This window comes from Cebus imitator, unplaced genomic scaffold (assembly GCF_001604975.1).
Source record: "Cebus imitator isolate Cc_AM_T3 unplaced genomic scaffold, Cebus_imitator-1.0 Scaffold372, whole genome shotgun sequence".
NCBI classification, from domain to species: Eukaryota; Metazoa; Chordata; class Mammalia; order Primates; family Cebidae; genus Cebus; species Cebus imitator.
This window is the reverse complement of record NW_016107687.1, coordinates 504,093-516,988: the sequence shown is the minus strand read 5'-3', so window position 1 is coordinate 516,988 and position 12,896 is coordinate 504,093. Positions and strand designations below refer to the sequence as shown.

The 12,896-nt window shown below is 42.9% G+C and overlaps 1 protein-coding gene across 4 annotated transcripts in view; it reads left to right on the top strand.

Moving 5' to 3' along the window:
* Positions 1–12,896, top strand: part of TBC1D30 (TBC1 domain family member 30) — a 103,505-nt gene that overhangs the window by 37,980 nt on the left and 52,629 nt on the right. For 2 of the 4 annotated variants that reach the window (XM_037730974.1, XM_037730973.1), the window contains exons 3-5: positions 9,767–9,828; positions 10,387–10,452; positions 12,333–12,458. In XM_037730974.1, the coding sequence (XP_037586902.1) occupies positions 9,767–9,828; positions 10,387–10,452; positions 12,333–12,458 (254 nt within the window). Of the gene's footprint in view, positions 1–6,350; positions 6,962–9,766; positions 9,829–10,386; positions 10,453–12,332; positions 12,459–12,896 lie in introns of those variants that run through there. The other 2 variants (XM_017507303.2, XM_017507304.2) reach the window with 2 other exon arrangements.

The following is a 12,896-nucleotide window of genomic DNA, read 5'->3' as shown; positions in this document are numbered from 1 at the left end:
AAAAAAAAAAAAAAAAAAAAAAAAAAAAAAGCGTAAATGAAATTTGTCCTTGGCCTGTTTTCAGGCAAAATTTAACAGCTCAATGAAATGGAGCTCTGGGAAAACAATGCAACATATATGATATTTAAGAGGTAGCGGAATGGTATCTCTCCAGTTATTCACATAGTATTTTAAAGGACCTTTCACACAGTCCTTGTCACTACTCACTCAGTAAACTGTAAACTCTGTGAAGGTAGAGTACGTACTGTGTTCATCGTTTTATCTCTCATAGGTCTTAGTACAGTGCCTTTCCCACAGCATCTGATTAATAATTTTTTAAATGAATAAATCAATGAAGAAAAGAATATACAAATGTCTTTATATGGTCAATATCAATCTAGCTCAAGTAGTAGTGAGTCAGTTTCGGTCATTTTGAAGCAAGAAAACACTTCACAGGACATACCAGGACAAGAAGAATAATATGATTTCCAAAATCTCTGGTTAGTTATGCATCTGAGGTTACATGGATCCGGCAGCAGTTTTAAGTACATTTCCATATGACATTCTGAATGTGATTTGGTGTTGGAATTTTAAAGCCTCTCTGTCCATGCTTGACAGAATCCTTTCTCTAAAATTAACAAAATACAAAAGCTACACCTTATTTTCTTAAAAGATGCCTGTATTTAAATAGAGAAATTATCTTTATGACTAAAAGAAGGAAATCATATGAATAGAAAATGTCCCATGTATGTAATGTGATCTGTTGGATAATTGTAAAGTTTTTTCTTTCCCCTCAATTTCCTCCTGCTGCCCTGCCCCTGTGTCTCTGTCATGAGGGGGAATCTGTTTATGAGCTCTGTCTTGGATAATGAGTTGAGGAAACGGCTTTTTTTTTTTTTTTTTGAGATGGAGTCTCACTCTGTTACCAGGCTGGAGTGCACTGATGCAATATCGGCTCACTGCAATCTCCACCTCCCAGGTTCAAGCGATTCTCCTGCCTCAGCCTCCCAAGTAGCTGGGATTACAGGTGTCACCACCACACCCGGCTAATTTTTATGTTTTTAGTAGAGAGAGTGTTTCACCATGTTGGCCAGGCCGGTCTCAAACTCCTGATCCCGTGATCTGCCTGCCTCAGCCTTCCAAAGTGCTGAGATTACAGATGTGAGCCACTGCACTCGGCCTTGAAGAAACTACTTATGAAGTCCCTACTTTTAGTAGGTCTGAGGAAAAGTGTTAACTTCTTATGGAACTGGGCACAGATTTGTCCACTTAGGGGATGCCACTTTCACTATTCAGGAGCTGTTCACACGCACTCAAAAACTGGGATGAGAGAGGAGGAAGAGTGGCTTTTATGCCACCAGACCCCCACTCTTTTTATCATCACAGGTGCAAAATGTCCCCATCTCCTGCCCAATGGGAGACTGCACTAGATCTGGTGGTCTGGTGAGATCTCCTCCAATGCTCAGCTTGTGTGCTCATGAGCAACTTGCCAGGGAACTCCGCAGCTGTACAGATGAGTTCAGGCCCACTTCCCCAGAGCAGGCAGGCTCCCTGTGGTCTGTCTCGCCTCACAGCAGGCCTCCAGGGCTTTTTCTCTTGGTAATTGTCAGTCCCTGAAGATAAGCACATAGGCACTTTTTATTTTAAGACTTACTGTTAAACGAAAGATAGCAGCATTAGGAAATCACACGTCTTAGACCCACTTCCCCTCTGGAAGCCCCTTGGGATGTAGTTTTTATTTCTTATGTTGGGCTTTCTTTTCTTTCCAACTTCTTTCTCCTTCTCCCATTAAAGGAAAAGTTCGCTCTCAAGGAAACCTCAGTCCCAGAATGTAGGCCTGAAGATGCAGCGTATGCCAAATGGTTCATAATTTTTTTTGTTCAGTCTGGGAGCTCACATATGTGGGCAGTGTCCCCAGGTTATCAGCTCTGGGACATTTGGAGCATTTCCTCAAAGCCTTCATTTTCTTTAGTAATCCAAATAACAATATCTCATCCAATTCAAAGTGTTCATTGAGGCTTCCTTCCCCTAAATTCAGCGTAAGTCATAACCACTCTAGACTGTGGCAGTGTGTAATTTGCCCAAATGTGAATTTACTGATATTATTTGATTAGTAAAGATAACTTGATATAGTAAAGAGTGATGGTAAATTGGCCTGGCTCCTGAGATTCTCAGGCAAAGTCCATGCTGGCTTGAGTTCTCTGTAAGCTGACTTTAGATGACAGCTTTCACATTTGGAAAACAGTATTCCAGACATGAAATAAGAAATTGTGAGTCACACAATCAACATCATACTAGGCCTGTGCCATGGCTGCTTTTAGAGTATTGTGTTTTAGTGCTTATTTAATTATCTGTTTGCTATAAAAGTTGGCAGTCCTGACTTTCCTCTCCAATGTAAACAAAATAATATTGTCTAATTTCTTTGCTACTTATTGCCATAATAGCAGAAACTCTTAAATTTTATTTTAGAAACAGACTTCGATTTCCCTTGCAATAGATCTTAAAGGAGGTGAAATGGAATGTTCCTTTTGTAAGCCAGCAAGCTGTCACTACAGTAGGAAAAGTATTATAACTAAAGAAGAATCTAAAGAGAGGTCTTTTTATCAGTCATGATACATGGGTGAGTTGACAGCCTCGAGTCTAGATGTCAGCTTTTAGCAGTCCAGAAATTGATATCTTCAGGTTACTGAGTGCTGAGTCAACTCAGGGGTATTGACTGCTATTAACTGGTCAGTATATTCTCTCTACTGCAGCAGAGTCTATATGGGAAATCAAATGACAATCCAGAGTTTGCTTGGTGAGCATCATGTCAGAGCCAAAAAGAATTGGATGGTCTGAGTGGCATATGTCACAGCCCCAGGGACAGGACGTCCTCCTCTCCATTCCAGAGACAGTGTTGTAGAGCAGAGCGGATTGCTTCTCCTCTTGGCTTGCCTAGTGCTGGAGACTGAGCATGAATAGCCTCTCTTGTTAAAATAGGACACAAAACCCTCTAAGGTTTGAGCAGATGAGAGGTCTGGAAGATGACACTGTGCATGCAATTACCAGCTTGTCTTCCTGGATTTTCCCTCTCCTGCCAGTTCCCTCTCTTTGACTTTGGGTGTTTATTAACCTCTTCAGCCCCAGGGTATATTGTGCCCTCTAAAATACTAAGTGAAGGGAAACATCAGACTTCTTCCTATTGTTCTCAGTACAGCTGAGATAGGCTGCAACAGCCAATGAATGTTTTATTAAAATTAATAGAAAGCTGAAGGATATAAACATGTACCAAAAGTGTAAAAAGTTGATGGTTGATGGAGGATAAATTTCTGTACCTGAGCTCGCAGCAAAAGGTTGAGAAATCTAAGCCAAGCAATTAGTCATGACCAGGTTAAACAATGACTTCATTTTCTAAAGTGATGCCTTTTCAAAGAGTACTGCCCTTTTTAAAGCATCTTTACCTCTGCCAGGCAGCTACAGCTGAATAGCTTGTATGTCCTTTATTAGCTTGCTTTACTTTTGCAGATGGCTTATCTCATTTTTAACAGATTCTTATTCAGTTCATTCTTAGGGTTGCACCATTTCTGACATTGTCCCTAAATTCTGGGGATGCTTCACAAAGCGTGGAATGTAATGATTACAATGATTATAAAATCCGTGTGTCAGAGTCATAGAAATGGCTTCATTTTCTGGCTTGTTTAGACTATCATTATAAAGGCATTTAAAAATATTCAATATTTTTTCAATTAATGGCAGCCATTTTTTTTTTTTCTTTTGATACAGGGTCTTGCTCTGTCACCCAGGCTGGAGTGCATTGGCCCATCATAGCTAACTATAACCTTGAATTCCTAGGTTCAAATGATTCTCCTGCCTCAGCCTTTCAATTAGCTAGGACTGCAAGCATATACTACCACACTTGGTTAATTTATTTTATTTTTGCAGAAATAGTATCTTGCTCCTTTGCCCAGACTAGTCTTGAACTAGTGGCCTCAAGCTATTGTCCCACCTTGGCCTCCTGAAGCACTGGGATTACAGGCCTGAGCCACAGCGCCTGACCCAGCAACTGTTTTTTGTCTTTATTTTTATTTCTGAGGTCATGTCTCACTGTTACCCAGGCTAGAGTGCAGTGGTGTGATAATGGCTCATTGCAGCCTTGACCTTCCTGGCCTCAGGTGATCCTCCTACCTCAGCCTCCTGAGTAGCGGGGACTACAGGTGTGTGCCATCATGCCCAGCTAATTTTTGTAGCTCTTTTTTTTTTTTGTAGAGATGGGATTTCACCATGTTGTCCAGGCTCAGCCATTGTTTTTCAAGTTCAAATTGTTTCATCTTTGGCCAAAAGAAAGGAACCTGTTTATGGGACTCTTGTGTCCTTTTGACGTGACCCCATTAATTGTGGAACATTTCCTTTCTTTTTGAGGTAGTCAAATTGTTTCAGGGTCTTCTTTTATTTTTTCTGACCAGAATCTGAAACCAGTCACTCCTCAAAGGAGCTTTAGTTCCTTTGAGTGGGGAATGGTTTTCAGTGACCATAACCTGGGTGAAGAGGGTGTTTATTGCTGCTGAGTTGTCCTTCTAAACCTATTCAATGGATTTTTTTTTTTTTTTTTTTTTGAGACGGAGTCTTGCTCTGTCACCTAGGCTGGAGTGCAATGACACAATCTCAGCTCACTGCAACCTCTGCCTCCCAGGTTCAGGCAATTCTACTGCTTCAGCCTTCTGAGTAGCTGGGACTACAGGTGCCTGCCGCCATGCCTGGCTAACTTTTGTATTTTTGGTAGAGACGAGGTTTCACCATATTGGCCAGGCTGATCTTGAACTCCTGACCTTGTGATCCGCCCACCTTGGCGTCCCAAAGTGTTGGGATTACAGACGTGAGCCACTGTGCTTAGCCGTATGTATTTTTTTTTTGAAAAGAAAAAAAATGAGTTCATACTAGTGTTTCCCATATAAATATATTATTGCAGTATTTTAAAGAAAACTTACTTTTGTTGCACACTTATATTTTCTATTACACTGAAAACATCTTGGCTCCATTTGATGTTAGTGTAATTATTTTTGTGCTTTATCCTGTAGTGGTTATAAGAATTTAAGAAATAATGGGAATATTATTAATAACAAGAATACTACTGAATGAAATGTAAGATTTCTTTGCCTTTTTATTTGCTTTGGGAATATGTATCACTGTTGATGTAGAATCATAATATTGTGTTCTATGTCAACTTAAAATAATTATTTTTTCTGTGTTCATATGCTATCGGTGGGATAGTCCATTAGGTTGATTGGTTTCCATTAATTTTCAATTGTTAGAGTTTTCTTTTACAATTTAAAAATGACTCATTCATTTATTCATTTGTAGTCAGGGGCTAGGTCTGTTGCTCAGGCTGGAATGCAGGGGTGCAATCATAGCTCACTGCAGCTTTGAACTCCTGGTTTCAAGCCATCTTCCAGGCTTCCAGAAGAAAAGTGTTCCTATTTCAACCAGTTTCAAAAAGCAATAGTTCCTCATCTCTCCAGTCAGACTTCAGTAGTTCTGAACTATTAGCCATCATTCCGGTTTAAAAAAAAAAAAAAGAAAAGAAAAGTCACAAGTGTGAGCACCATGTCTGGAGTCTGGACTATTTTCTATATTTTCAAAATTTATGTTTTCTTTTTAAGAGATAGAGTCTTGCTATGTTGCCCAAGCTGGCCTCAAACTCTTGGGCCTAAGCAATTTTCCCACCTCAGTCTGCCAAGTGGCTGGGACTATAGGCATGCAACATCATGCCTATGTTTTTTTTTAAATTCAATTTGTTAATATTATTAATATAATGCTATTCTAGAGCCAAAACTAAGAAGGCACATCAAGAGAGGACTCAGTTTTCCATTCTTGTTTCCTCCACAGTGTTCCCTCTCCCATACAAGTTTTTGGTTTATCCATCTAGTGTCTCTTTATATAAATATTAGCAAACACAAATATCTTTATATCCCCTCCAGACCCTTTCTTTCATCCATTTTTATGATAAACATTCCATTAGTGAATATTGACGTTTGAGAATGACTTTTCTTCTTCTTTTTAACCGTAACGATGGCTAATAGTTCAGAACTACTGAAGTCTGGCTGGAGAGAAGAGGACTATTACTTTTTAAAAGAAACACTTTTTTTTCTGGAAGCCCATTTTTTTCTGAAAGAAACAATTTTTTTCTTCATTTTCTTCGCGCCTCTCTAAGCTGTTAGGAAATAATTCAGCGCAATTCGGGCTGAAGCGTGTGCTTCGTGTGCTCCGCCGCCTGCGGTCAGATCACAGTCCCTTCCGAGGCTGCTCGGAAGAGGGAGTAAGGGACGCTTGCCTTCGCTGGTGTTCTGCCCCTGAGGCTGACGCCCCTCGTTACTCCCTCCATTCCCTCCCATATCTGGGAGAAGCACAGACATCTCTCTCTCTCTGCTTTTGGTCTTCTAACGCAGTTGCTCGCCCACCAGCTCCCTGGCTCTGCCACTCCCGGGCGGGCACGGGGGAGCTGGGGCCTCCCCGCCTGCGCACAGCGGTGCTGGGATTGGGGGCGGGCGCGCCGCCTCTGTCTCCCGCGCGCTCGCTTGCTCCCGCCCTCTCCGCCTCCTGCGATCTCCTGCCTCAGCCTTGCAGGCTCCGCACTGCAGATGCCCGCTGGCTTCCCCGCGCTCGGCGGCTCCCGCGGTGCCCCGCAAGTCCCGGTGACCCTCCAGCACGGGCCGTGCGCTCCTTTTTCCCAGGGGCCGGTCAGCCGCCGAGAGCGGATCGCACTCCCCCAACCCTGAGAGCGCATCCGCTCAGCTGGTGGGGCAGCGGGGACCGAGGCAGACGGTGGCCGTGCCGGAGCCCGGGCGCTCCCGGATGCGGCAGGACAAGCTGACCGGCTCTCTGAGGCGCGGTGGAAGATGCCTGAAGCGGCAGGGCGGCGGCGTGGGCACCATCCTGAGCAATGTGCTCAAGAAGCGCAGCTGCATTTCCCGGACCGCGCCCCGGTTGCTCTGCACCCTGGAGCCGGGTGAGGACCCGGGGCTGCAGATGGGGCGCTGGAAAGTAGCGCCGGGACTGCCTGCGCTTCTGCCTTAGCCTGACTCCGAATAGGCCGGGGAAGGTCCGCGTGCCACCCGGTGCTGGGCACCGCATTGGCACCTGCGGGGCGCGATCGGGCTGGGAGGGCAGAGGGCAGACGCAGGCCTGGATGGGGCAGTGGCCTCCCCAGGCACTGAGAACCTGCCGCTTCCACCGCTGCCCGCGGACTCCCACCCTGCGGCCTATGCGCTCGGTTTTCTCGGTGTGGCGGGGAAGCGCGAGTGGCTGCCCGGGCTATCAGAGGCCGCACCACCTATTGTGCTCTGGGCTCGCGGGAAGCCAGACCTTGCGAGAGGTGTGTGTGGGCGGAGAGAGAGACAGGTTTGACACTGAAGGTCGTAGGGGGAAGGCAGTGGCTGCAAAGGCAAAATCGGGTGTATTTTCCTGCAGCATGAGTGCCAGGGTCAACTCGAAAAGGAGCCTGTAATTTGTGAGTGCGGGTGGGGAGCAGCGGGAGATCCTTTTCATAGGTGAAGTCCTGGAGCGAGCCTGGCTGTGCTAGGCAAGGCCCTCCCAGCCGTCAGCCTGTGTTTACCGCTCCTTGCTTCTCCGGGCTGCATAACTCCGCATTGGCTCCGTCACCCGGCATCCCTCCCTGGGATTTTAAGAGCCCAGCCGTAGCGCGGGTTCCTGGGCACGGAGGTTTCTAGCAAGGAGTGGCCACAGAGGGTGTCAGCTGTACTCTCATTGGTGCGTGGCGCTCACCTGTCCCCTGGAGTGGCACCGGCTGGGCTCCAGGCGGGTTCAAGGTCCCTGGACCCCGCCCCCCAGCGCCTTGGGGACCTGCTGTAGAGCTGCAGGAGAATGGAGGCAGCGAAACCCAAAGGCGGGGGATGTGGCGCTGCCTTTCCCAACCTCGTGGTTTCTTTGTTTTTCTCCCCTAGGAAGTGTCTAGTTGCAGAGGCTGTCGTATTTATTCACCGTCTTCCTTTACTTCTTCTAATTCTTTTTTAAAAATTTCCTTCCCACATTAAAAGTGTTTTGTATTTCTGAATCCAGAACAGCTGTGATTATCAGATGAAACATAAACCTTCTCTCTGCCCTTATTCTGTTAGAAGAAAAGGGGGGTGAAAGTGACCTGGTTTAAGCCTTTGCATGCAGGCGGCGAATCATCAGTTTCAGTTAAATCCTCTTGCTCATTTTTGATCATGAAAGGATAGTTGTGGTTTTGGCCAACTAACTCCCGCTGGATTTCACTGTGGGAAGGCAATCGACATGATACTCAGCAGGTGCCCTGGAAAAGTCAGAGGAGCATATTTGGTTAGACACACAGGGAACCCTTTTAGTGCTGCAAGAGTAAGTCAGCGCAAGACTGAATTTCCTGGTCTTTGTTATAAAGCAAACGTCATGATTATACGCTCCTCCATTCAGCACCCCGAGTCTGGACAGCAACCTCACGTCAATGTCTCTTGCAGAGTGCCTTAAAGTGTGCGGTAGGGCTGGAAACGCTCCTGTGGCCATTGTATCACCATTCTACCTTTGGGCAGGACTTCATTTAAACTACTTCAGAGAGAGGCGGATCCATGGGGTGCTTAATATTCCTTCGGAGAAAAAAATCTTATCCATCCAGGCAGTGTATGGCATGGCCCTGAAGCTTTGAAAAGAAGTATCAAGGCATTGATTGGATGCCTGAGATTCTCTGCCATAGCTTACTTTGGAAACCTAGGACCCAGCTCATACATTTACAGCGCTCTTCCAGGATTCCAAGAACATCTGCATATTGTCATGGGCTTGCAAAAATCAGATACATCTCTTTCCAGCTTCTTGACTCCGTGTGTGTGTGTGTGTGTGTGTGTGTGTGTGTGTGTATATTTTTTAAGAAGACCAGTCTACTTGATTACTTACTATTATTTCATAAATTCTGATGATTCTGAAGATTGCTCATATTCATACCAACCCCTAAGAAGTGGAAGTTGTGGAGAAGTTTTCAGTACACCTCATTTGCAATCAACAACCTTAGAAACAAAAATGCCATCATTTGACTTCTGCAATTTGGAAAACTCAATGTTATTGATAACATTTGGCATTTCTTAGGCCTTAAACTTTTGAGCAATAATTCCTTTAAAAGAATGGGGCCTGGTGCAGTGGCTCATGCCTATAATCCCAGCATTTTAGGAGGTTGAGGCAGGTGGATAGCTTGAGGTCAGGAGTTTGAGACCAGCCTGGCCGACATGATGAAACCCTGTCTCTACCAAAAATACAAAAATTAGCTGGGCATGATGGCATATGCCCGTAATCCGAGCTGTTCGGGAGGCAGAGGTGGGAGGATCACTTGAGCCCAGGAGTTCAAGGCTGCAGTGTGCTATGATCGTGCCTGTGAATAGCCACTGTACTTCAGCCTGGGTGATATACTGAGACTCTATCTCTTAAAAAGAAGAAAAGGAGTTGAGACTGGGATAGGTTAGATAAATTGTTTCAGCCTAGGAACCAAGTTGAATGGAGGACTGTGTGACTCCAAGCCTGTGGTGTCTTTTTTTTTTTTTTTTTTGTGGTACTCCAGGCATCTATGTAAACCACCATCATATGTAGTAAGGCATATTCTATTGCTGTAGGGTGTTTTTGTATTTTAATAATCAATATACTTACCTTTTAGTAAAATAGACTAAAATTTACTAAAAATACATGCTTTTAAAAAATTCGTGATGATTCAGTAGAATCAAGCTTTTACTTGTATTTTTGATCCAACTTGTTATAGTCTCCCAAAATAACATCTGTGTATGTATTTTTCTTTCAGGAGTTGATACAAAGTTGAAATTCACTCTTGAGCCATCTTTAGGTCAAAATGGTTTTCAGCAGGTAACTTTGGTTTTGAAAACACTCTTCTTTTGGGGGTACCAACAGGGTACATTGAGATATATTCTCAAAGTGGGAATAATGTGTTCTTTGATATGCATATGAAAATGACTCATTTCAAAAGTATTTCAGGTAAAGTAGCTGTTGAGCTACAAGTGGCCTGATTTATATTTGCAATGAAAAATTTTACACTTTCTATTAATGGTACATGTGTGAAAAAGTTTTAAAATTAATAAATTTCACACCTGTACCATAATGTCTATTATTGTGAACCCTATAATATATGTTTTGGCTTATTAACCAAATAAGAGCTTCCCAACCATTTTATGTGTACTGCAAAGGGGTCACAGATGTGTTAAGGGTGCCCAATGGGTGGGATGTGGCACAGTAATAGCCATGGACCGATCACTTCTGTCTGAAAGAAGCTTTGACTGTTTTCTCCATTGTGCTGTGCAAATTTCAACAAACACTGTGAATGTCAAGATTGAAAAGGGGAAAAGATTGAAAAGTGCTTATCTAGGTCACCATGATCACTTCCCAAGATTTCTTCTTTGTTCCTAGTGGTATGATGCTCTCAAGGCAGTTGCCAGGCTGTCCACAGGAATACCAAAGGAATGGAGGAGAAAGGTAAGGAGGACTCATAGGACTAGAATATGGACGGATCATCACTGTCCTTCTTTAAAGTCTCTGGAATGTCAAAAAGTATATTCTAGGTTTAGTTATTTGAAACCTATCTTGATTATTCATTCATGCAATAAATATTGATTGATTATTCTGTGCCAAGTTATGTTCTAGGTACTAGGGATACAGCAATGAAAAAAACAGACCAAAGTTTTTGTCCTCATGGAGCTTACAATGAATAAGATATAAAGTATGTCAGATGGTAATGAGTACCATGGATAAAAATAAAATGTAGAGAGAAATAAGGAGTGTTTAGGAGAAAAGGGGTAAGAAGGTGGAATTTTAAATAGCAAAGTGACATTCGAGTGGGCCCCTGAAGGAGGTGAGAAGCCAGCCATGCAACTACCTGTGGGGAGATCCTCCAGACAGAGGGAACAGCCAGTGCAAGCACCCCCTCAGCTTTCAGACGGGAGCATCTTGTGCCTCACCTCTCAATTGCATTCAAGCAAAGATGGGGTGCGGCAAGGCTGAGGCACAGTGAACAAAGAGGGAAGAAATAAGAGAGGGGGTCATAGAGGTGATGTGGTGGGTTGGGGTGTGGCAGATTGTGGAGAACCTGGTAGGCTACCATAGGACTTGGACTTTCGGTCAGTTTGAGCGAGGAAGCATTGGGAAGTTTTGAGCAGGGGAGTGACATGATCTGACTTTTTTTTATTATGAATGGAATACTCTGGCTACTGACTTGAGAATATGAGAGACAAAGGCTGAAGTAGGGAGACGAGTAGGAGACTTGCAGTAGCTCAGGCAGGAGATGTATCAGGGTTGTGGTAGTGGAGATGGAGATCCTAGATATATTTTGAAGGCTGAACTGACATGAATTCCTATTGGACTGAATATAAGGTATAAAAGGAATGTAAAAGATGACTTCAAGATTTTGGCCTGAGTGATTGGGAGGTAGAGTTACTGTTTACTCAGTTGGCAGGAGGAGACCTGTGTGTGTCTGTCTGTATGTGTAGGTAGCGTGAGTGGTGGAGCAAGTCATTGGTTTTGGATCTGTTGAGATGCCTATTAGATATCTAATTCGAAGGTATCAAGCAAGCATTTGGATATATGCTTCTAATGTTAGGAGAGAAGTCTGACTGGAGATATAAATCAATGTTATTCCTGCTAAATTATGTTTAAATACCAAAACTTGAAATACATGCTTAGGATATTAATTATGAGTCTAATCTTTATATTTCTAGAATTTGAGCACTGAGGGTTCCTAATATATATATATATGTATATATACATATATATATATGACATTATGAAATACAACTTTCAGAAACAGATTTTTCTGGATAAGATAATCAAAGGAGTAAAAATATCCAGTGGCTCTTTCAAAAAACTTATTCATTATGGGAGCCCATCTGTCAGTTTTGTGTACGTGTGTGAGAGAGAGGGATGATTTAAATGCAGAGGGCACTCTATGGTGAAAAAAGCCCCATTCGCCATGAGTGGCCAGATGGCTCTTGCTGAAGTATGGAGAGCAATTCAGAGCCAAGTAAAACAGGCTTATGGAATTATATAGGTTATTCAATGAACAGAAATAAAATTTCAAAATCTTCTTGGTTTGTCTTCCTAACAGTATCCCTGGTGCCTGGATTGCTGCTTGAAATATAGTAGGAACTCAACAAATATTTACTGAACGAGTAAATAGAAGCCCCGAGATAGTGCAATTCAGTAAATCAAAAATTTCAATGAGGCTCTTATAGATTTCGATTTAGGAGTGGTGTCTGGTCTAGGGACACTTCTTTTCTTGTTGAATGCAACAACTACTTTCTAATAAAGATGAAATTATGTATTCTACTTTGGCATTCTTCTTTGTCTATGTAATGTTTTAGGTTTGGTTGACCTTGGCAGATCATTATTTGCACAGTATAGCCATTGACTGGGACAAAACCATGCGCTTCACTTTCAATGAAAGGAGTAATCCTGATGATGACTCCATGGGAATTCAGATAGTCAAGGTAATACCCCTGAACTGGGCCTGTCATCCTAATACAGAAGAAAGACTCTAAGAGCCAATTGGTTTTTGGATAGAGGATCAGATGATCTCTACCTTCTGGTCTGAATGTCTGTGTATTTTCTGCCTTCTCATTTCATTAGCTTTTTTGTGGGGAACCTTGACAATGTGTTGTCTGCGTAAATTTAAATGTTAGTGAATGAGCTAACATTTAAGATGAAAATGTTAGCGAATGAGCTTTCATTCATATGCAACTTATTAGTCTTCCTCACACCACAGGAAGGACATTTTATCATGGGTCAATGCTACCAACTGGATTTTTATGTAAAAGTCACTGATTGAAAAAGTTAAGTATATTTCATATGAGAATCATTTGGTTCTTATTAGGGTCTTTGATAGTTTCTTAATGCCATTTTCTTTTTTTTTTTTTTTTTTTTTTTTT